This window comes from Ursus maritimus, unplaced genomic scaffold (genome assembly GCF_017311325.1).
Source record: "Ursus maritimus isolate PB19 unplaced genomic scaffold, ASM1731132v1 scaffold_4, whole genome shotgun sequence".
NCBI classification, from domain to species: domain Eukaryota; kingdom Metazoa; phylum Chordata; class Mammalia; order Carnivora; family Ursidae; genus Ursus; species Ursus maritimus.
This window is the reverse complement of record NW_024426552.1, coordinates 24,340,952-24,366,634: the sequence shown is the minus strand read 5'-3', so window position 1 is coordinate 24,366,634 and position 25,683 is coordinate 24,340,952. Positions and strand designations below refer to the sequence as shown.

The window sequence follows — 25,683 nt, the reverse complement described above, 5'->3', positions numbered from 1 at the left end:
TGATGCCGTTCTAATCAGAAGAGAAAAACAATTTAAAGAAGTCTTGGTTCAGCTATAGTCAGCTATAAGTTTGCGTAAAACCTAAATAACTAAAGGCTAAAAAAGGAAGCTATGTGAGGAAGTCAACATTAATGTGACTCTATTAATAACACTAGAATTAGAGCTCACAGCTGGAGAAGAAAGAGAGAGAACGTGCGAGCGTGCGTGTGTGTGCACAAGGGTCAATTTCATATAGAAAAATACTCTTAAATTAATTTTTTTGTGAATGTAGATTAATGGACACAGCTTTCATGCAGAAATTATGCTACTAAAAGTTCAAGTTGGTGCTGAGGAGAAGCGCACTGGGCTTTTGGGCTCGCCATCACTAATGATGAATGATGAATAGAACAGCTTATAGGCCTGAATCTTAGCTGCACAAAGACAGATTAATTGATTGATTTGTCCACATTTATTCCACAAAGGCTTTACATTTATTTTCCAAGATAAATACAATGCTAATTTAAAAATACAAATAATGAAGAGAACCCACAAAAATGAAAAATGAGGATCTGGAGACTTAAAGTTAGTGACATGGATGGTTAGTTGAGACTAAGATTCAATGAACACAAACATCCGTGATATTGAAAACTAAAAATGCAGTTTGATTGTGTCTTTGAGGCAAATTTGAAGAATTAATTCAGTTCTAATACCGAGGCTCATGTCATCAATCCATACTGACTCAGAAAAAGAATTCATGGCCTTGTAACTTATTTTGGGACAACTCGTCACACTTACATGACACGTCTCTGGTCACTTTTGGAAATGCGCTGCTATTACTTTACCATGGACATTATTAACTCCATGACAGTAAAGACATTTTCTGATTCTTCAACTCATCTTACATATTCCTCCCCACTTAAGTTTATCGATCATCGTTAAATAGGCGTACAGCTATGTGTCTAACTTTGGCATGCATTATTCTTTCTGAAATATTAAGCAACCTGACCCTTATTACCTCATGATGGCACACTTGTATCATATTCTCCCTGAAAAGATTTTGGAAACTGCCTGAAAACCATAGCAAAAAAGAATGCTGCTTTCTTCTTCGTTGAGTAACTTAGTGATATAAAATAGATTAAAAAATATTCTGTAGCCTGCACTTTCTTCCAATATGCTCTGAGTGCACTTCAAAGTATGTAGCTAAACTTTGAAGGTTTGAATTTCATCAAAGACCATTTGAATTGGGATTGCTTCGTAGAAGCCTCTTTAGTCAAGTTGCCTTTTTTTGAGTTGGTCCTGGAAAACAGGCCAACTGCCTGTCTTTAAAAGTAAGCACCAAGTGGTTAGGTAACTTTTCAAGCTCTGGTTGGAGCAGTCATCTTCAATTAATATCAAGCTAGAAGTGCAACGTGTAGCAAATAATAGAAGAGCAAACTGTAACTACTACCTTCATACATTTCAGGAACTAATTGTGCTCGTGGTCAATTTTAAGACTGATCATAAACCACACCAAAAAATTGCTCAATTCATGCTCTCTGTTTAATTCTTTAAGAACAAATTGTAAGTTAGAGTTATTCAAATAGTTCTTTACCTTGCTTACCAATCTATATTTATAGTTATGTGATAATCTTTCGTATATATGTTACCCAACTATAAAATGAAGTAAGTCAAAGAGTAAATATGTTTAAATCACTTAGAGTCATGCTTGGCATAGAGTATTACTTAAGTGTGAAATAATAATAATAATAATTGATAATAATAATATTAACTCCTAAACAGATGCCAAAATTTACAAATAAAGCATGGATATTTTATTCATGAGACAAGCTCTTATTCATAACTGGTTTCTCTTATTCACACAACTACAACTCAAGCACACTTTTTTGTCAATTTGTTGTTTTTATGTCAAAAGCAACAATCAAAAGTAAGGAGTGGCAATTACTGAGTGAGGGGCCATTGAAATGGCAAAAAAAAAAAGATTGATATTATGGTATAACTGTGAAAAAACATGAAAAAGCATTCAAATTCATAATAGTTTGGAGTAGTTTAATAAAGGGTGAAAAACCGTGACATTCTCTTCCTTCACTTATGACTGACATTAATCACAGCATTCTTTCCATAGCCATCAAATAGAATTCCACTTAATTAATGTTTAAAATTGCATAATATAGTTTACACAAACATTAATACAATTATTTTTTAGGTTCTGTATAAAATTATAATCATGGCTATTGGGATATCTTATTCGCCAGTAGTTTCTGGTATCTCAGGGTATGTGTGTGTGTGTGTGTGTGTGTGTGTGTTGACAGCGAGAGAGGATGAAAAGGCAGTGGCTAGAGAGAATGTGGGGGGGGAATAACTTACCACAAGTATTATTGTCTTCATCAGAACCATCTGGACAGTTTAATTCTCCATCACAAAATAAATCAATTGCCACACACTTCAGAGCATCAGCACAAGGACTCGAACCAGGCGGGCATTCTATTGAGACATTTCCTTTAGAAAAAAAAGATTGATTTTATGTTTCTGGCATAGTTAACTTAATTTCCAACCGTATGTACAGTGTTTGGATATTTATTATATATATTTTTGTCATTTAGGTCTTTACAAGCATTTATTTCAACTTCTAATGTAAATTTTATTTCATTTAATTAGTCATTTGTAAAGGTTTAGAATTTTAAATTTTGAGAAGAAGACATGTATTTCTTCATCAATGTTAAATATGAATGTTTACTTTGTTGATTTTAACCTCGATAAATCAATACTACAGTTCGGACATTTAGCTCCGAGTGTTTACACCTTCTAGGGCTGCTTACATGTGTTCGGTGGGGCAATTTATTAGAATGTTTTTCACATCATTGCAGTATCTAGTAATCACTTCATTTACTTATAAGCTTATTATTTGAAAATAAGGGGGCCGAAGTCAAGGTTTGCATTCTGCAGAGCAAAATTTGTCAGCAAAAGCCATTTTACAGTAGAATAAAACACTTAACATGCCCAGTGCCTGGCTACATTGAGCAGTGGAGAAACCCAGTCACTGTTTCCATTCTGTATTTCTTTGCTTCTTGGGTCAGAGATTCTTAGTGGGAAAGACACAAACATTCCCCGGAGAATTCTATACCATACTCTGACCAGAATCGAATCAACTTGCGCTCTCAGCCTGTCTTGTCCTTCACCTGCTCTTCTTCTCCACGCCTACATGTAGAGATGTACCAAGAAACACATTTTACTTCTAGAAATTAACTTGGAAAATTTAAGTGCAAGTATTAAAAATGGCATATTCTGCACTGCACTGCCATCTGCTGGGTTTTAAAAGTATATTTGATTCTGAAATTTCTCCTTATGCTCCATGAAATTAATTGGGAAAATAAAAGTGCTTGTGTCAATTAATCTACTAAGGTAATACCTAATTAGGAACATTTATGGACAGGGTCGCTGGGCATATAGTCAACTAAATTAGATTTTTATAATTGGCTCTAATTAAAATGAATATAAACCATTGGGAAATTCATGGATCACCTAATGTCTAAAATAGGACACGATAAAGATCAGAGCCATTCCTAAAGGACAGACCACCCCCATTTAAGATAATAAAAAAAAAGAGTGATAAAACCGGTATTGAATAAACCCAAAAGCATATTACAGCTGTTGATATAGAAGAGATACTTATCAAGAGTCCTTCACCATTGAATCCCTAATCCATTAAAGGCATAGTGTTGATAGTATTCCATAAATTCTTGTTAAATAAATAATAAAAAGCATTATTCTAGAGAATCTATGTCTTGTTTTAACAGAAGTTAATAGAATTCTAAGTATTCAGCATTTAAAAGAAGAGATTTGGGGATATAGCTAGGAAGATGCATGATGTTGTCTGTCCTAATGCTTCTCATGGGAACTGCACTTCATGATGCTTCACCTGTCTGTCTGTCTGTTGCCTACTGAACTCTACAGATTGAACCTCAAAAAACACACTTGCAGGTGGTACCAGCTGGGACCTTTTGATCTCATTAATGATCATTTATTCACTCCACAAGTATTTATTGCCTATTTATTTGTGTCAAACATTTTTAAGGAATAGAGATAAAAGGATGAATAAGACAGAGCCTCTATTCTCATGAAACTTGGAGTTTAGTGAAAGACTAGTTCATTAACTATTTTTTTTAAAGAGGTATAAAAAATACTATGGGAACACCAAGGATTAGGCAATTAGTCTTCTTTTGAGGCAGAAACTGAAAACATCTTCATACAAGCTAGGTTTTGAAGGATGCTAAGAAACGTATCAGGAAGAGTGATGTATGCAATGGATACATGGTGATGTGACAAGAGCACATCCATACACAGAAAACAGAGGAGTATAACTTACCTGGATGGTAGGATGTTTGTGAAGGCCATGGCAGGAAGGGAGTTTGGTGTCAAGTGTAGGCGAACTTTTTTATTTTTGTAAAATGTGAGAAATATTTTTTCTGTAGGCGATGGCATTGAAAGTTCTTATCTATATGTGTGGTATGATCAGTCCATGTTTTGTTAAGGCAACTTGGGGACCAAGTGGAGAATCATGTGGAATAAAGAGACAAGCTAAAAATTGTTTTTATGGTCAAGGTGAAAGTGGATAAGGATTGGAACTCTGACTAGCTCTTATTAGCTGATAAGGGTTGGAACTTCGCACTAGTAGAAGAGGTGGGGAATGGACTCAATTGTTATTTTACAAGTAGAATAGATGAGTTTTAGTGACTAGATGTGCCCCTAACCAAAGGGGGTGGAAAGGGGAACGCTAAGAATGATACCTACACTTTTGGAGTGGCCAGTTGAATTATCCATTAATTAATCATGATGATAATTATAAGAGGAACCCTTGGTGGGATTACAATATGATTCCAATTTGAAGGATTTTGATGTAAAGGTGGAAATATGAGGTATCCCAGTTTGGGCTGCACTCTAAACAGTTTTCAGCTGCCTTAGTCCATGAAGAAAGAGAAGTTCTTCATATTGAAACCAATATGGAAAATATAATCGTGACATTAGCACTATACGTCTGGGGATTTCATCCGATTGCATTTTTACCTTGTCTTCGGTTTTCCTTTCATCTCCTTACATACACATATATGATGACAATTTCCAACAAACCATTCATCGAAACATTAGCCAGATGCCGGTTTTTAAAAAATGACCTGCCACTCTTAAAACTAGTTCTTCAACTTGTGTATTACTTTCTGTGCCATTCCATTCCTTAATTCTTGCTCTGGTATTTCTCTTTCTCTAAGAAGTCTGTACTACACTTCTCAATAAGGAATTTCTAGGAAAGTAGTTAAGTAATTGTATTTAAAGAAATGTGCAGAGAGAGCATAATATTTGGTTTTCTTTATCAGAAGCTGAACAAGTTGCCTGAATATTAATTACTGTTACCTTGAGTAGGGAAAAAAGGTGTGCATGTATTTTTATATCTATATGGTATTTTATCTTCGGGATATTAATTCTTTGGCGTTTTGTGAAAACCCACCAGGAAGTTACTATTATTTGGGATTCTGTAAATGGAAGGCTTTAGTTATCCATTTATATTTGTACCATAAAGGATTCAGTATAAACTCAATGTGATTGCTCCAGAATGATCCAAAGTCACAACAGTTTTTGGCGATCTGTGGTGAGGAAACCATGGTGCTTATTTTGTGCAGGTCCTGTGCTAGGCATTGGAGAGGATAAAAAGACAGAAATCCATTTTTCTTTCCCCTTCGAAAACAGTTACAAAGAGCATTCCCTACAAGATAATAATTTGCAAATCACGTTTTGGAAATCTTACATTTTTATTTTTCCCATTATTCAATTGGAAATAATAATGTTTGGTGGACAAAGCTGTTTGAGACACATTAAGCCCTAAATCCTTACAGCATACCTAGCAGTGAAAGTGGAGTCTGAATCCGTGAATGCCTGCCTTTAAAGGCTGTTTATTACTCTACACTGTATTGGAAAAATAAATATTGCCTTACAGAAATTCTTATCAACTTTGATATAACTAATTTCATCTTTTTTTAGTTGGCTGGTCAATCCAAATGAAATTACGGCGGAAAGATACTTGAACAGTTCTGATGCCATGTGCGTAGGGATGTTTTAAAGAAGATGAGTGTGCTTAGCAATATACACGCTGTTCTCTCAAATGCAGAGAAAAAAAAAGTTACAATGCATTTGGTGTTGGATAAAGTCTCTGTGTCTTAGTCCTTGGGCAATTCAACTGAAGAGTATAATTCTACCTTCGCTTCTCTTGACCCAATTTCATGTTCTTCACTAAATCAGCCGATTCTTTTTCTTCAATCCCCAAGCCCCTCCATATGGTAGTACTGGAGCAAGATTGCATTTTGTATGAAATTGAGAAAGCCCACAATAGTGAAACTTTTGTTTTTCTGCAATCACTGCCTACATAGGAAATAACAAAAGACTAGAACAAGCTATATTCTAGAAATCCTTCAAGCATTTGAACGATTGCCCAAAACAGCCCCTCTTGGCACTCTGTAGCAGCCAAGAAATCAATCAGGGTAATTCAACCCTGGTCCCCGTCTCCCTCCTCTAGTGTTCCAAACGGGTTAATAAAACTTTACAGTAATTGGCAACAAAGGCGGTTGAACAATAGGACATAATCCTCATGGACTTTGTACCTGCTATCATACAAAAATTCTTTTTGGCAGAATTTATAATAGTACTAATGCCAGGTATATGATGCGTGCCTTTGTTGATTTTTCTCAAACTCTGTCTTCCAGGCATATAAAGATGAGAATAAACTTAACATCCCTGAAAGGCATATTCATAATAAATTGCTGCTTGGAAACTGCGGGTTTCAAGTTTAATTGCCTTGTTCCCCTCTATAAATCTATAGTATCTCGCTGTAGGAGAGGGGAAAATGGGAAGGAAGGCTGGGGACTCATGCATCCAGTAAAAGAGGGAATACGAGCTATTGCCACTTCCTTACCTTATTATAATTCTTTGAGGACTGATTAAGGTAATTCAATACAGTGTCCAATAAAAAGAAAGCTTCAAATATCAAGTGTTTTTGGTCAAATAAATGATCAGATTTAAATGAGCATCACTAAGTACAATTATCTTGTTTTGTTTTTTTTAAGATTATTTATTTATTTATTTGACGGGGAGAGAGAGAGACAGCAGTGAGAGAGAGAGCACCAGCAGGGGGAGTGGGAGAGGAAGAAGCAGGCTCCCAGCAGAGGAGCCCGGTGTGGGGCTCGGTCCTGGGGCTCCGGGATCACGCCCCGAGTCAAAGGCAGACGCCTAACAACTGAGCCACCCAGGAGCCTCGCACAATTATCTTGTTTTAAACTTAGTTCCATTTTTGAACTATTCCTAAAAAAAAGCATTCAACTGTTTTTTTTTTCTTCCTAAGTCAAAAAGGAAAAGGAAGAAGGAATCTAACTTTGTGACTGTCACGAATTGAGACAGTATAGTGGTCTCTCCATTATCTCTCTTTTAATTCTCATGATCGTTCTCTAAGATATATAATTTAATCTAAAGTTAAAAAAGACTAGGCGGCTTGCCAAACACCACATATAGAGTAATTGGTGGAATTAGTTAATGATGGATTTGCTTATGCTTTTTCAATGATAGAGAATTGTATGTTGTTTTTTGGTCTTCAATTTACATATCAAATGCCTAAAGTGTGATAGATAGGGCTAACTGTGTACTGATCCCATCCCTGTAGCTTACATGTAGGAAAGGAGATTTTTGCTTCACTTCCAATGAGAGCAAAGTATGGGTGAACTACCACTCATGCTCTTTGTCCCCCATTCACCATCTCCTTTGGCCGGAGGAAATTGGCATAAAATTCAGCCACTTCTTACATTTTTGACAAGTTTGTCCTCAGGAGAGTAAGGAAGAAACACTGACTTTTTAAGCCTAAGACTTTCTTGCTTTCATAGTAATTTTGTCCCCCCCAGCCCCATCTAAATCATTCTACATATTTCTCTTAGAGCATTTTATACACCTGAGATGTCTTCAATACTGTGGTTTGTATGAATCACTCAATGAATCAATAGACAAATAGAAAACAGGTTCTAATTTGGATACTTGTTGCTGACTTAAAAGTTTAAGAAAGATATTTCTCAAAATATGTTAAAATTACTTTTTCAGCTTTTTTTTTAAAACTGAAGGAATCAGCCATTATCAATCCTAAAAGCATTTTTTTGAAAGTGTGTTCATGCTGTAAATAATTTTCCACATTGGAGAGGAGACTGTGGGGTCAAGAATAGTTTTATTTTTTCGTATCCTGGATTGCTGTGTGGGTTAACACCCGAACGCAACCTCAGGCAGCATTTTCCTACCGTAAACAGTCTGTGGATTTGGAGGTGTGATAGATTGGTTCATAAAGGATTTTGATTAATGATTTCTGTATCCCTGTTGTTTTCAAACATCACGTCAAACATTTTATTCAAGAATTATTAAGTCTTACTCAGAAGGGCATGTCTAGTTTTACAAATGTTCTTTCCTTGAATGCATATAACATTTGATATGGATTCTAGTAACAAGAATGGCAGTATTAATTTAGGAGCTGAAGATCTATACGATATTGCCTTTATGGAGTTTATCTGAAGAGATGAGGGACACACCCAGGCCATTCAACACGAAGATTAAATTAGGACCAGAAAAGGCAATTTAGTTGACAAGCAGATAAAGTGCAGTAGACAATTACTAGGAATCCAGAGAAATTGACACATCAAAGATACATCCTGGAAGTTAGCAGGAAGTAGCCACTATAGCCAAACTGTGGGAGGAGTCGAAATGCCCTCTAACAGACTAATGGTTAAAGATGTGGTCCATATATACAATGGAATGTTACTCAGCCATCAGAAAGGAGGAATACCCACCATTTGCATCAACATGGATGAAACTGGAGGGGATTATGCTAAATGAAGTAAGTCAAGCAGAGAAAGACAATTACCAAACGGTTTCACTCATATGTGGATGCACGGAGGACCATAGGGGAAGGGAGGGAAAACCGAAGGGGGAGAAATCAGAGAGGGAGATGAACCATAAGAGACTACGGACTCTGGGAAACAAACTGAGGGTTTCAGAGGGGAGGGAAGTGGGGGATGGGTTAGCCCAGTGATGGGTATTAAATAGGGCACATGTTGTAATGAGCACTGGGTATTATACGCAAATGATGAATCATGGAACACTACATTAAAAACTAATGAAGTACTATATGGTGACTAACATAACATAATAGTAATAAAAAAAAAAGTAGCCACTTAATGAAAACTTGTTGAATGAATGAATTCAAGGCTATTTTGGTGCTGGTTTGGCTTCACATATCGTGTTGAGAGAGCAAGAATTTCTACCTTTCATGCAGACAGAATAATCAAAGAAAAAAAGCCCTTCACATCTGATGAAACCCACATCCCTTCTGGCAAACATTTTGATCCTATTGGTGGCATTCTTAGCAACAGATAATAACCAGGGTTCTAACAGAGGACTGGAGTGCAGTCAGCTAATCCAGGCATTAGCCTTAAATACATTGCTCACTTTTGGTGAAATCTTAGGCTTAAGCTGCAAACTTTTATGCTCCGATCTTCTTATCCATAAAATAGGAGTAATATTAACTGCTGTGTTAGCAGAGAATTCTTAAGACCCTAAAATAAAACATAAGTGAAAACTTTTTTTAAAAGGTATAAATAAAATTATTAATACTGACCTGGAGTTGACAGAGGACTGCTGGTTGTTAGTTTGCCTGCAAAAATAAATGGCATTAAGATAATTATTACCTTTTAAACGGATTATTAGAACTCCATTGTATATTTCTCTGTTTATTATTTAACCTGAGAGTTTTTAAAGTTACTGTGAATTATGATTATCTATTGGCTTAAGGATATGTCATTTGTATCTGGATCTAAGAATAAATCTTTTATGTTTTCACTGATTTTTAGAATTGTAGAGCAGAGGTTTTTAGATTTTAAGTGATCTTTAATTTTCTAAGTAAAAAAGACGATGTTATTCGATTGTCAATAACTAAACACAAGGATTCATTAATTTCTTAATGGCTGTGGACTTACATGTTCTAAGTTAATCTGATGTTATTTGAAATAGAAGCTTGGGGTATGCTTAGACCATGGGCTTTGGACTCCAAAGGAATTGCTTTTAATTCCCGAATTTGACACCTAATAGCTGCGTGACTCTGGGCACATTGCTTATTACTTCTTTTTTTTTTTTTTTTAATCTTTTTTTTTTTTTTAAGATTTTATTCATTTATTTGACAGAGAGAGAGACAGCCATCGAGAGAGGGAACACAAGCAGGGGGAGCGGGAGAGGAAGAAGCAGGCTCATAGCGGAGGAGCCTGATGTGGGGCTCGATCCCACAACGCCGAGATCACGCCCTGAGCCGAAGGCAGACGCCTAACCGCTGTGCCACCCAGGCGCCCCTATTACTTACTTCTTTTTAAGTGGAAAAAATATTATGTCTCTACAGGATCATTCTGAGAATTAAATGAGGCAATGCTGGTAAAAGGTAGTTCTGACCCAAGTAGATACTTAAAAAAAATGTAGATCTTCCCAATATTATAAAAATGGTCATGATAATAGATAGTACCAAAAGTAATATCTTTATAGTTTTATAACAGTTTATACTTTTAGAAATCATTTATGTACAAATTTGATATTTGGAATGACTTTGAAATACTCAGAAAAATCTTATTATTTGCAATTTATGGGAAGCAGATTTCAGAGGAGTAAAGAGATGCACCCAGTGTTTCTGGTAGTTGGCAGAGCCAGGATTAATGTTTAGGGCTCCTGATGCCAATTTAAATTATTTTCCTACAACTTAATAATTTTACAGTTTGAGATAGCTTAGGTTAATTTTAGAATTTTTTATAATTTCCCAAAGCAAACTCTTTTGACAGTGGCGTGATCTTGGTGAGATAAAGTGAAGTTCTAAATTTTATGAACCATAATAACCAGTTGTAGTTAGAAAAAGGGGCTAAAGAAATGCTGGAATAGAGCAAAGTTAACATTAGGTTTTAGATTCTCCTTTCTCAAGAAGGCAATACGTTCTGAAAGTCATCATTTGATTATCTTTCAATTTTTTTTCTTTATTCCTGGTGACCTTACAAATGTTATGGATTCATCTCCAAGAGTTCAGGATTCGAGCCACATTTTAGGATGTTACATACTCACACATAAACACACTCACACACACCCTACATGTATATGAATGTATGTAGAGCTTACAATATGTAAGGAACATTGAAACTGGAAATGTATATCCTTGGCATGTTATAACTAGGCATTATAAAATCTGCAAGATCATGAGCTACATTGCTCTTAACCAAATGTAAACTTCTTACATGTTAATATGAAGAATAAATGTCTCAGAAAAGGCTATGAAAAAAAAATCCTTTTCTAATGTCATGGAGTTTGATGATCACCAAGTTATATTTTTAAAAATGCCATTGAGTACTGACCTGAAGTTGTTGCAGGACTTACTGTAGAGAAATTCTCCAAAGATGCTGGAATAAAGTAAAGTTGATTTGAAGTTTGAGATTATGATATAAAGATATTACAAAACAGTGAGTGCAGTTTTAATATAATTCAAAGAGCATGTGACCTTTTAGAGTTCCCATTTTACCCTAACTCATGCCGCATGTTTCTATCATTTTTTTGATTGCAATACATTTGATGGATTTCCAGAATCTCTATGTTCTCTGTGTAAAACTTACCTATGCAAAAATTTTGCTTTGTTTTTCTCATTTAAGAAATATCTATTCATCATAGTTATATAGGATAATTTATATTTGAGACAGCTAATATAACATTGCCCACCAGGTCATGTTAAGCTTAGAACCAATGGTTTTGCACTGAAATATATGGAAGATGTCAAAATAATCTTGCACATAATAAGAGCTACTAAGAACAAAGTCCTATTTAAATATAAAGTGCTTTTCACATAAAAGGTAAAAATTAGCTGTTTTCTTCACCTTTTAAAATGTTTAATTGTTTTAAAAATATAATGACAACTATGTAAGATATAAAGGAAACCAAACCTTATGAAAAACCCTCATCTAGTCAATTTGTTTTTATTCAAAACTGTATTTATGATAAGTATGTGAAGAGTTATAGTCTCTTCTACAAACTAGTTTGTTTGTTTCAGTATTTCTTAATTTCTGCGTTGTCTTCTTATTCCTATAAGATGTATAGCAGCTTCATAAATAATATATGGTGGTTTATTGATAAAAAAGATAATTAAATAAAGTTTATAAGATTTTTTCATTAAGATTTTAATATTTTATTTTATTATATTTGATTTGGCTGTGAGCTATATAAAAATCCATAATATTCATGAAAATTTCATCCAATTTTAAATACAAATTAAAAATTCACATAAGACAAATTTAACTTGGTAGCTAAAATTAAGCTTGGTACAAGTTAGGCCAAGGCAAGGGACTTTAGATCTTATTCAAAGAACATGGGCTGGGAGTCAGGAGTCCTTAGTTCAAGCTCTGTTTACACAATTTACTAGTTGTGTGAGCTTGGGGGGTTATGTCACACTTCCTTATCTGCGAAGTGAGAGTAATAGTTGTACCCACCTCATAAGGTTGTGGGATTAAATGTGATAATGTATGTAAAGTGCTTAGCCCATAGTAAGTTCTAATGAAATAATGTGGGAGACAGAGACAGGGAGAGGCAGATACAGAGACAGAGACAGGGACAGAGAGCGTCCTCCCCAGCCAGGTGGCTGGTTGGATTCTGCTATTTCCTCCTCACACCTGGCCAGCTTGTGGCATAAGAAGAAATTTCCAGATACTAACTCTTCTTTCTTTGCTTCCAAGATGGAGGAAATCTTACTTGTGGACAGAACTCACCTCAAATCATTTGAGACATAAGGATTAAAATAGTTTTAAATTGGAAATAAAACATGATGAGAGAAAAAAAATTAAGCTTGGTAGCCTGTTTATGAATATGTCCTCACATTGTTCAGCAAATTAAATGTAACTTCAACGTGTGGAGCATATTCTTGAGTTGATGTTGTGATATAGTTTACTGCATCCATGATATTTATTCTAAGTTAACTCAAGGATATGCTTTCATTGAATAAATATATATTTTTAAAGACCACCCCCAAATAACCCAATGGTAGGGAGTCATGCAAATAGGTTTCAGCGTACCTGTTAATTCATTTGCCATTAAAGACCACCAGAAACTGATGGCATACATCAACTAAGACAGTAAGAAACCAAGTTTCTGGAAGAAAGTGACTATTGAGAAAGTATCGATCAAGGCTGTTCAGAGATAAAACCATTGTAAACAAACGAGTGTAATGGATAAGTAAAGCACCTATTCTAATGTAAGGTAGTAGCTTTCAGCTCATCTGAATCAGACAAAGATCCCAACAGTCTCTGTTCCAGCAGTTGTGCCAGAGCCAACCCACCCATCAGTAGAGGAGGCTCTTCAGAGCATTAGTTGTCTTCTCACTAAACAGGTGCAACAGGATAGGACAGGAGACTCAATGAAAGAGGAAACTGTGCTTGATGAACCAATACCGTAAGGAAAAGCAATTAGAGCTCTGCAACTTCAGATCTACTGCCACAAAGTCGAAAACAAAAAAAAACCCTTCAGAATGTTTTTATACATTTGATTTAGAGACAAACCCATACTGACCTCATTCTGTAGTAAATAATAATAATAATAATAATAATAATAATAATAATAATAAAATAAAATAATGAAAGCCCAAACCGCTTAAACTGGTGTTAGGCTATTCAAGTGTGCCTTTATTCCACTTGATGTGGATATTTACATGTTGATTTGCTTTCTAAAGTCCAACAAACTCTAAATTCCAAAGCATACTTGGCTCTAAGATCTACAGATAAGGAATGACGGGCCTGGCAAATCAGTAGTATTGTTCTCAGCCAAAATGAAGACATAATGTAAATGTTGTTGAATTGAATTGAATGGAGGATAACTAGAATGGAAAATTTAGAACAACCTAAGCATTGATAGACGTTATTGTCCTGCTTTTATTTTTTGATGCCTTATCTCTCTTTCCCTTTGACTTATTCTTATTTTAAAATTACTTATTTTCAAAATGAAGTTTTATTTTTTATTAATAAGTATCAGGGATGAATCAAACTCATTGACCTCTCTATTTTTCCCTCTCCTTTTTTTAAGTTCCAAATGAGAGAGTGGGCTTGACATGTGACTGTGTAATTTAATAACCTCTATGACTCTCAGAAAGTAATGAGTGTCACTTACTGTTGGAGGGTTCTTGCAAAGTCAAGGTGTGCTTGACAAACACCAAGAATGTGATGAGACCCACAAACATTTATGTATGCCGATATTTTCAGAACCTTGTCTGATATTTTACAAACTTTTCCTGACTGATATTTTCCTTCAAATATGGTTTCCCGTATTTCACATTTCTCATGTAAATGTGCTACCTCAGGCAATAAGACATGTTCCTAAAGTCAAGGACGATCCCACTGCCTCCCTGGTATATAGCTAGAATTTTAATTTCATAGCTTAATGATTCAAAGAAATCAAATAATGTTCGCAGATACCTGTGATATCAATGCTGTTTAAATCAATATGGAAAGTGACCAGTTGGCTGGATTTATTTGCTTCAATGCCTTGAATCAGTTCTTCTTTTACATTTTCATCTGACACCCATTGGGCAAAGAAAAGGTCGAATATAACTATAATGCTGCCATTTCTGCAAAGCAAAAGATGATATAAGAGGAAAAAGTCAGCCTTCATCAAATGATTTGTGCTTAATTCATGTAAGATGTCTTTGAAATTCTCTATAGTTATCACCTTATTACACCTGTGTAGTAAAACTTGGTAGGTTATGTAAAATATTATCTTTATTTTACAGGTGGAAGAAAAACAAATCGAAAGACTAAATGTTTCTCTAAGAGCACAGACCTATCCAGAATTGGAATCTGAGTTTTCTGCCTTAGCACCTTAATCCTCAGGCCACGCTATTCCCCAGGGTTACCTGCGTCAAATTAAACACAGTCACATGGTATCATGATGTTTACTCTTAATTTACTGTTCTAAGGAAAGAAAAGTGTGGATCTGTAGGGAGAAGTCTAAGAGAGTTTCACTGATTTCAGAGAAGTTTTCTATGTAGTTTATAAAGGTCTGATAATTTATAAAGCTCTAAAAGCTTAGAGCAATGAATCTATATCTACTTTTTCTTCTTTATTCTTAATATAAAATATTAAAATATGCCCTGATTTCAAGGGATAGAAAAAAGACACACTTGGGATGTTGGGGCAATTCAGTCTCATGGTCAAGAGTTGGGATTATTTTGCCTACATTATTTCTGTCCATAACATTAGATTTCAATTATATAGCCCAAATCATATTCCTTTTTATTTGCCACTTGTCTTGAAACATACATTTAAAAAGTTTTTTTCATTGGTGATTTGTTTTCAGTTTAAAGAAACATAAAAATGAACAATTTTTTGGCCCAAAAGGAATACTTGAAAGACTTTTGCTCTCCTGCTTACACTCTGCTTGGCTTATGGTATTCTCTTAGGGTAAAACCACTTGGGAAACAAACTCTAGCCCTGATCTTCATTGTGTGCCCTTCGGAAAGCTGGGGGATACTCAGAGTATACTTGGATCCTAAAGAGGAAGGCTAGGGAGAATCACATTGTGCACTGTATGTTTGCTGGTTCTGAAATGTGGGCAATTACACTCATATCCTTGTGGTATCTGTTGGTAAATGAGATTCTTCAAGGACTTCATCAACTCTAATAGCATTCTGTATTTACCTGTCCATACCACTATTTTAGTAGAGCTTAGAATATATATTTTTTTCTTGAGGACTGTATATAGGATCAGAACATTCCTTGAAGATTGTAGTAAATCATCATCTCCTCTAGGTACGATATTCCTCTTTAATGTCTCTGCCACTGTCAAGGTTCACAGTTTAGCAGAAGTGATTCTTTTCCACATAGCTGGTTTTTAATTTTTAAATGAACTGGCTTACTCTGATATAATAATTTCACACTTCACCTCTGTTAAATAGGTAAGTGTAAAAAGTTAGAATGTTTAACATTGCTTAAATCATAGTAACCAAATCTTGCCAATGAGAAGGTTCCTTAGTAACTGTTTCATTCAGAGTTCCTCAAACTTACCCAAACATGGAACCACTTGCTGTCTTCAATAAAGATACATTTTGTCATATACTATTTTTTTTAATCTCCTTTTCCACCTTCATTAATTTTTCCATGCTGGCTGATCCCTAATTTTATTTGAGAATAACTCTCCATTTTCTCAGGAAAGGTGATGTCTTCACTAACCATTCCTTATGCCAATGACAGTTTTATTCATGGACATATGACTGAGACTTGAGGAATGGAATCTGAGGGGACGCTGATGAGAAACTTCAGGAAAGTTTGTCCATATATAACTGAGAAAGGCTCATAGTAGACTACTCTTCTTTGTTGAACATTATTATATGTACATACAATTGCCGGGACTGCCACTTCCACCTTGGGACCATGAGACAAGCTATGGTTGACAAGCTAAAGATGGCATAGTGAAAGAAAGAAAGCACCTAAATTCCTGATTATGTGATTGTCATTGTACCATTGAATTAACCTCTGCTGAAATCTCCAGTTTTCTTATGATGTCAGATGATAAGCATCTGGTAGTTGTGGCATTTTTAGTCATGTGCTCTGTTAATTGCAGTTTTAAAAATCCTAAGTGGCATACAACTCCCAGGCTTTATTCCGTATTTATTTAAAGAGAAGCTCCAGGAAAGGGAGATTACTCTATTTTTTGCACCTGGTATTGGCCAACATTATTATTTTAGCAATAAGGAGATTGGGGCTCAGACTAATGTAGGTAACTTTGCCCAGAGTTGTATTATATCTTATTACTATCAGAGATAGGAATGAAATCCAGAGCCTCCATTTCCCAGATGCATTTTTACATAGTTACCATTTCCATACCCCCAACACCGTCGATGTCAACACCATGGGAACTATTTGTCAAGAAGAAAGACAATACAACACATTTACTTAGATGCAGGTCCAGGTTTTTATCTTGCAGTGGTACCAGATTTTTATATCCAAAATAGATAGGGAAAATAACTAGTCGGGTTTTGGGGGAGGAAGGGACAGATATTTTTTCCCTCCATAATTTTGAAAGCTAGAATCTTCTCTTTTCTTTTCCTCTCTCTCTCCCTCTGCCTCTCTCCTTTCTTCTGACACTCTTCCCCCTCTCCTACTTCTTTTTCACCCCATCTCTCCCCTCTTCTCCTCCTCCCTCTTCTTCTAATTATGTCTCCTTAACTGCCCCTTGCCCCCAAATAGTTAAATCCACAAGATTAAATACATTTTTCTGTCCTCATAACTACATTTTAATCTTATCCTTGGTTGCACAGTAGATTGTTTTAGTTCTGATAAAATCTCAGTTCATTCTTTCTTTTTTAAAAAGATTTATTTATTTTAGAGAGGGAGAGAGAGAGAGCGAGAGCACAAGCAGGGGTAGGAGCAGAGGGAGAGGTAGAGAAATCCTCCAGAGATTCCCTACTGTGTGCAGAGAGCCCTACAGAGGCTCCATCCCAGACCCTGAAATCATGACCTGAGCCGAAATAGAGTTGGCCGCCTAACTAACTGAGCCACCCAGGTGCCCCTCAGTTATTTCTTTATGTAATTTCCACATGTTTAAATTGACTGAACACTTGCCTTTATTTTATTTGAGTTAGGGAGTGAAGAGGTAAGGTATTTTTGGTAGAGAAAGTACAACTCTGGAATTTTCCTTCCCTGAATTGAAAGTAACTGGACTAGTTCATTCTCAGGCATAAAACATTTTGTGTGAAAGATGTATCTTCTTAGTTGCGAATTATACATTGCATTCAATTATTTATACTTTGAAAGGATAAGAGTTTCCTATTCTTTATCCACATATAGTTTTATTTGTTTATTTATTTTTACAAATAACTTCTTCCTGTTTTTAATTCCAGGTAGTTAACATATATGACATACAGGTTTTTTTTTAATTTCCTTTCTCACCCACTGTAAATGTTGAGATAAGAGACGTATATGTAGAAATCAGGAAAACCATAACAAACATCTGTCTTCCGCCTACTGACGAAGCCCAAGCTGTTCTTTGATTAGTTTGATCTTGAGCTTGGTCCCTGCTTTGAGACTGATTTTATTTATTAAGGTAAATGAGAATTCTTCCTTTAGGAAAACAACAACCACCACCTCACAATGGCTATTTTCATTTCAAAGTACTTATTTCAGTGGAATATCTTTTTTTTTTTAAGCAGATAAATTCTATCATTGCACAGAAAGCCTGTGTGCAATAAATCAGAATGTTACTTATCTCTTATTTTCTTAATGATATTGATAACCTCTAGGGTTGCTGAGTAAACAAAAGTCTTTCCTTTCCTAACTTTGTGACTCATCTGTGTTCAAAGGGCAAAATAAGCTGCATATTCCCACAAAGGGTAAACAGCACTTTATTAAAAGAATCAACTGCTAAATGCCTCTGAGTCAAAGCACTTTCCACAAAGCAGCATAACACAGTGTTCACAGAGGAGAGCAAACTTGCAGAGTGGCCACGCTTACACATGCACACACACACACACACACACACACACACACACACACACACACAATTTAACAATCTGGGGGCTGATATCAAGTAATGTTTTTAAAAGGAAGAAAGGATACCTTGATGACTCGGTTGAGTTTTCTGACTGCTCTAATTTGACCATATATCCATGAATATAGGTTAAGTTGAATCGAAATCAGTAACCAAAAGGAAAATAGGTATTTTAAAGGATTTTTAGATGTATTTTTCACAGTTGGTGTGGTAGCTAGTTGAGAACTCAGTTATTTCTGTTGCCTGATTTTATCAATTGGAGTTTAAAATAATTTGTAAAGCTAATTAGGAGTCTGCCACTTTATTCTGAGTATATCATTTTATAAATAATTATTTAAAGTAAACCTAAATGTTTGCTTGTTGCTTTCTTTCCTGCTTCTGAATTTCTTTTCCTACCCTTCTCTACTCAGTCTCCTGGAGAGCTGAGACCTATAATTTATCTTACAGACATTTTCATGAAATTGCTTTGCATTACATCTTTCACAAACACACTTCTGATTTAAAAGTAGTTCAGCTACAACTGGGTGTGAGTGTCTCTACACTGATAAAGTGTATTATTGGTAAGTCATTATAAAATATATATCAAGTGTTAGCTACTACATTGATCTTCTAGGTAGCTGTAAAGGAGGAGAAAGAAATAATTCCTCAGCTAGAATAATTTACAGTTTCCAATACAGTGATTTTTACCATCTAGAGAAATAAAAGAGTACTTATTAAATATCAGAGAAAATGCTGGGGTTTTGATAACCCACCAAGACTGTATATAAATGTCTATATTCAGCAATTTTTCCCAATCTAGTTGTTGTAAACATGTGGATATGAAGAGTTCCATTAGCAAAACTATCCGAATAAACTCTGTAATAGACTCTGTGCTTTGTACAGATTTCATTAGGCAGAAGCTGATATAAGGAGAGGCAAGGACCCTGGATACCTCTTCTTAAGAAATGCTAAGTCCTTTGAGAAATCGGAATTAATGCTTTAGTGCAGAGCTCCACACTCAATCCTCTACAAAACTGGAAAAGGGAGGCTGGATCCACACACTCCAAAATAGACAAATCGCTTCAAGTGGCAAAAAAAGTCTTGTTGGCATGTTTTCATCCTCACAGAATATTGAATAAATATGTTAAAAATAACCTTTTGAGAAAGACAAAACAACAACAACAAAATAAACAAAATCAAGCAAGTATACAAACAAAAATCTTTCCTAAGAGTCCACATGTCTTCTTCCAGGCCTGGTACTGAGCTAATGAAAGAGATTTTCAGAGATAATAAGCCCCAGAAAACAAGAGTAGAAGCCTCTGTACTGTAGAAAGGAATGCAGACAGTAGATGGGTGTAGGGTTGTCTGGCCACAGGGACCAAGACGTCATGAATATGCAATGAGATAAAGAATGATGAGGATCGTAGATAAATAGATGAGAAAGAAGAAAAAAAGGAAAGAAAGAAAGAGAGAAGGAGAGAGAGGGAGGTTTTTCATCTTTTTGTTGTTGTTGTTTTCATTGTGACTTCTGATAAGATTAGTTTTGTGCCAACAAGAAATGGCAAGGCCCTGAGTTTTCTTCTGTTCATGAAATAATTCTCATTTGACTTCATCACTGTTTTTCTAAACATGATCTCTGCCTTTGACTTGACATTCCTTCCCCAATTTGGCCACTAAGAACTAAGGATTCTTGTACTAGTGTTGGTACTCTTGTCAAGCCTGGTACCCAGTATCTTTGTCGCCAGGCTGTCTGACTCAGTTAGTCATGATCTGAGGTAAGAGATTAGCCTTCTTGTGTAGTTAGACTCATTGCCCTTCTCCAATGACGTAGAATCCCTTATGGCTTCCATTTGAATAAGGGTAAATGTCAGACTCCTAGACTTACATTCCACACCCTCCTGATGTCTCTACATCTTGGTGGACACTCATTGACAGCTAGAAAATATCATTAATATGCTTTTTCCCTTACTATACATTGCACCTATCTTTACAATCCATCCTTACAAGCCATTAAAAACCAGTCTGGGTCACCTCCCACAGAGATGCTCACCTGACACTCTAGCCCCAGAGAGGTATGTCCCCGACCTGCTCATTCAGCATCTTGTACCTACATATAAAGTAACAATCATACTACAATATAATTGTCAATTTTTCTCTCTTGTTAGACTATGAGCTCCCTCAGAGCAAACAATGTATCTTTGATATCTGTATTTCCAGAGCCTAGTTAATGTCTGTCTCAGTGTATGTGCTCTTTATATAAGTCCTAGAGAACAAATAAATCTTTTCCTTGACACTTATTGTTGATATATTGAGTACTATGTTAGGTGCTACATGTTTTCTTCAACTCGTCCTACAGATATAAAAATAAGTATACTCTTACTAGGGTGTTAACTTTCTGTTAGAATACAATTTCAATGAAAAAACTCTAAACTAGCCCTCTGGAAACACAGGAGTGTTATGTATTCAGGAGTCCCTTGGGTTGGAAAGGCCGGTGGTGAAATGTTTTGCGAAAGACGCAAGACAGTCTGAGAGGCATGAGACAAGACTACCTAAGGAGAGGAGAAAAGGGATGCCATTTCTGGTACAGACAGAAGAATTGATGTAGCATATACAGATAGAGATACATTTATTCTGTAAAAAACTAAGAACTACAACAAAGATCAGTGGGTGAGAGCCCAAGAAATGGACATTGAAAATAAGAAATACTTTTCTAGCAACTGAAGTTAGAAACAAATAAAACACATCAGTAACAATGATGTTCACAGCAATGTTGAAAATGGATTCCTAATTTTTATCAGATATCCTTGTATGAGGGAATCCCTTTTAAGCTGTATGAAGCTCTTTCTTTTGGGGGATGACGATGAATTTCCTACTGAGGCTGTGGGCTTTCCAGCCTGAAGCAGGCAAGCGAAGGCTAGACTACATCATTTCAAATCTTTTCCATTCCTGCATTCCTATTACACAAACTGTTTATACAGCTTGCCATGTAACCTCCAGTAACATTAGTTAGTATACGATAAATGATGTATGTGCGTTAAATGACAAATCGATAAAAGTAAAATTAATGAATATTTACATTTTGTAGGTAATGACTTAGCATCGCCATCTTATGCTTTCTGGGGGCAGCAGTGAACACATGTGCTGTCCCCTGTGACTTACAGTGTGAATGGGATGGAATGAGTGAACGTCTTCCACATGTTCAGAGCAAGCCAAACGCTCTGTCTGCGTCTGCATACATTCAACTTCAGCCCCCTCCTCGTGTCTCTGCAAGATTTTACTCAGCAGAGAGAAACGTGAAGGTTTCACATAATGTGAAAGTTTACGCAGTGCCACTTTTCTCACAAAATCCTCAGAAAAATGTTGAAAATTTTAAATGTTCCCCTTTCTCCTAACTGTGGGACACTATAATAGCAAATATTAGTAAATATTAGCAAAAAAATCCCCTATTTTGTGATTCTGTGTTCTTATCCATAAAAAATTTTTGAGCTATACTCACTCAAATTGTAAAATTCTTGAGTTTTTATATTCATTTTTCAGATTACTTGATTGAAAGATCTCATCCATCTAAAAAAAATAAAGTTTTTAAAAAGCATATTATATTTAAGACAAACTTTTGTTCAACACTTTAAACAAACCGATCTTTCTCTTCTGCTTTAAATTGGATTACAGATAATTTCCTTCTCTGTGGTCACAGGACTCAGACATTAAAGCATCCTGGGCGTATTACATTTGTTTACTAATTTTCAAAAAGTAAGAAAATGGGATCTACGCATCTTCTGGCAAGTAGTTAGTGAAACTATGTTTTGAAATTTTAAATCAGCTGAAAAAAGACAGTCTCCTACCATTTGCTGAAGGTCAAAAGCAAGAATTTTGAAATCCACTGAGAGTTTGTCTTGCAAATTAGGATTATATGTCGCTCCAGATGTTATTTTCAAGGTCCCTCTGCTTTTGTAACTTTCTCCAAGCACTGCATCTAAATGAATTAATAAGAAATAAAACACTAGAAATGTGTTATGAGTAAGAGAAAATATGCACATTCCCACTGATACTCAGAAATAATGTTCTTGCGTCATGTGTTGGTGTGGTAGGTCTTGCTTTTTCTTTGCAGACTTCATGTTCCATAATTAAGTTCTTGTGTGTGTGTGTGTGTGTGTGTGTGTGGCTATGAGGTTGTTTTACAGGATTAAAAATAATCTTCTTTATCCTACTAATTTTTTTTCTTTTCTTTGAAATCTAACCCACAATCTAAACTTCCAAGTATTTTTTTTTTTTAAACTACTGAGATTCCTGTTGGAAGATAAGGGATAAACTGTCACCGATTTTGGGAACTGACTCAGGGATTCATGGTGAGAAATGGGCCATTAAAAGTTTTAAAAGTTCTGTAGTTGCTTTCAGATGCTTCTTGAACACCTAGCATCCAGGGATCCTGTTGGTTTTCTACATGTGGATGGCTGTGAACGTGTCAGTGTGTGTTACTTTGAAACATAGATTTGAAACTACTTCTTTTATTCTGATAATGATAAAGTTGGCATGTACGACCTTTTGCCATTAGATGGTGACTGTTGTTATTGGAGAAGTTATTGAGAATGTTGCAGAAAGTGTATTATCTCAATAGAAAATAGAAAGAAAATGTAAGGGAAAAGGTAACAAATTGAATATAAATGTGGGTAATAAAACGTGCCATCAAGTCTCGCATAATCCCTTTATCAGAATATCTTTTTTGATATATATTTGAATTTAAAATGAGACTCTTCAACTGAGACACAATGATGAAACTGTTTGTAAATGTATTAATAATGATACATAATTCCCATATGATGGTGTGAGATGTTACTTCTCCTTTTCCCAGATGGCAAATTGGAGCTAAGATTCACTATGAAAATTTCCCAAGGTGATAAAGTTAATAAGTGACAGATTTGGAATTTGGACATAGGATTGACGCAATTTAGAACCCAGGATCTGTCGTATATTGACGCCAAACTTCCCAGTCCAGAAGGAACATTAGAAATAATATTTAAAGCAATAAACAGGCATTTAGTCTAAATAGCTATCGTTGCATAATTGATGAAATATTATCATTTATGCCATTTTATTTGTTTTTAAATAGTCAAAATTACATTTCGATTTGCATGTTTAAGTGTGAAAGACAAAGAAAAACAGAAGAACTGCATGGGAGGAGACTGAAGGAACAGGATAACTAAATCCTATGTAGGAATCTGCTTTGGATCCAAACAGGTAAAGGGCATTCGTGGGAAAACTGGTAAAATGTGAATAAAATGTGTGGCTCAGTTAATAATATTGGACCAACGTTAGTTTCTTGGTTGTGACAACTGTATTATGGATATACAAGATACTGGTATTAGGGGAAGTTGGGCAAAGCTTATGTAAGAACTCTACAATTTTCGCAACCTTTTTGTAAGTCTAAAATTATTTTCAATAAAAAGTAAAATGGTGTGTGAAAGCTAGCATGTCTTATGTCTTCTGGTGTTCTACTATAGATTTAACTGCACTCTCTTTTTATGTTTAGTTGTTCACTGTCAAATCATATCAACATTGATAAATATTTATTTAAATTTTACTTATAAAATAGCTTCTGTACCTTCACTGAGCATCAAAGATTCCAGTGGACTCTCAAACGACTATATACCCTTCAGGTTATTTACAGCATTTAAGTAAGACCAAAGCAGCCACTTTGCTAAAAGCCTCAGGGAACCTCTATATAAAATACCCCAAATCTTCTTTCTCTTGAAAATACATCCCTTGAAGATAGCTATAGTATTTAAATGGGATTGTATTGGAATTATTTTATAAAACTATGAAGTACTGATACACATTTAAGAAGTTATTTAAATTTGTCTCTGATTTCTCACTTCTAAAATGAAGGTAACTATGGGGCACCTCAGTGGCACAATTGGTCAAGCGTCCAACTCTTGGTTCTGGCTCAGGTCATGATCTCATGGTCATGAGATTAAGTCCCTAGTCTGGCTCCTGGCTCACTGGAGAGCAGTCTGCTTCGGATTCTCTCTCACCCTCTTCCTTTGCCCTTCCCGCTTGTGCTCTCTTTATCCCGCCCCCCCGAAATAAATAAATAAATCTTTAAATAAATCTTTAAATAAATAAATAAATAAATAAATAAATATGACGATAACTATAACAAGTAACTCATAGGTTTGCTGTAACAAGAGAATACATTTGAAGATCTTTGAAAAGCTGCTGGTATAGATAATTTAGCTCTAAATAATAGTTACTTTTCCCTATTTCTGTTTATTACAGGTTGCTATTCTGGCAGGTTGAGATCTTCTAAGTCTACAATTACATCCAAGCTCTCTTATACTGTTGCAATTCAAATTGTTGGACTAATAAGAAAGAAAATATTATTCTCTAGAAATAAGCAATATATTTCCTTTAACTTTGACTATTTATTGACATGACCAGTCAACAATGTTTTAATATGTTTACCATTTAAATTGTATCAGAAGGAATCCTCGGGCTATGAAATCTACTTGGTTATATGTTCACACTAAAAATTTACTTAACGTTTTTCTTTTAAAAACTTAGTCTCATGCTCGAATTCTGGATTATACACAAGCTAATTTTCTAATATACTGTAAAGTGAACTACAGAAAGCATCTGAATGCGACATAGATACCTTGTTGTGAAAGTACAGCAATGAGAAAAACGTGCTGGCGGGAGAACTGAGATTAGAATGGGCACGTTCATCTGGGAGCTGCTTCAGTAGCCAAAGCCGGGGGACTTACCTCTTTCTGATTCCTTGACTGCCAGCCAGGACACTGCAAATAATCCAGCACAGACAACCACCAGTAAGACAAAGAGAGCTGCAAACAGGACTTCATAGGTGCTGAGAGAATGGTGCCTGGAAGGTATACTTCTTTTTGACACCATTTTTGGCTTTGAAAGTATGCTAATCTAAGAACTGTAAAAGAATATGGTCCCCTCAACCAACTAGAGATCGAAACCTCTCAAGTTGTCAAGGATTTGTAAAGCAACCACATAAGTCTACCCTAGTGTTAGTAGTCAGCTTAAAAGAGTCGTATATGTCCCTTTAGCAACATTATGTCTCTATATGTTAAGTAGCTTAAAAAGGGTAGTTAATCT

The 25,683-nt window shown here is 35.4% G+C and overlaps 1 protein-coding gene across 1 annotated transcript in view; it reads right to left on the bottom strand.

Moving 5' to 3' along the window:
* The window catches only part of TMPRSS15 (transmembrane serine protease 15), a 111,405-nt gene extending 85,935 nt beyond the window's left edge, over positions 1 to 25,470 (bottom strand). The window contains exons 1-7 of the mRNA XM_008701932.2: positions 25,326 to 25,470; positions 22,410 to 22,540; positions 22,064 to 22,131; positions 14,520 to 14,671; positions 11,427 to 11,471; positions 9,665 to 9,700; positions 2,344 to 2,475 (exon numbers count right to left, since the gene is read on the bottom strand). Of these exons, the coding sequence (XP_008700154.2) occupies positions 2,344 to 2,475; positions 9,665 to 9,700; positions 11,427 to 11,471; positions 14,520 to 14,671; positions 22,064 to 22,131; positions 22,410 to 22,540; positions 25,326 to 25,470 (709 nt within the window). The remainder of the gene's footprint in view (positions 1 to 2,343; positions 2,476 to 9,664; positions 9,701 to 11,426; positions 11,472 to 14,519; positions 14,672 to 22,063; positions 22,132 to 22,409; positions 22,541 to 25,325) is intronic.
* Positions 25,471 to 25,683: the final 213 nt, after the last annotated feature.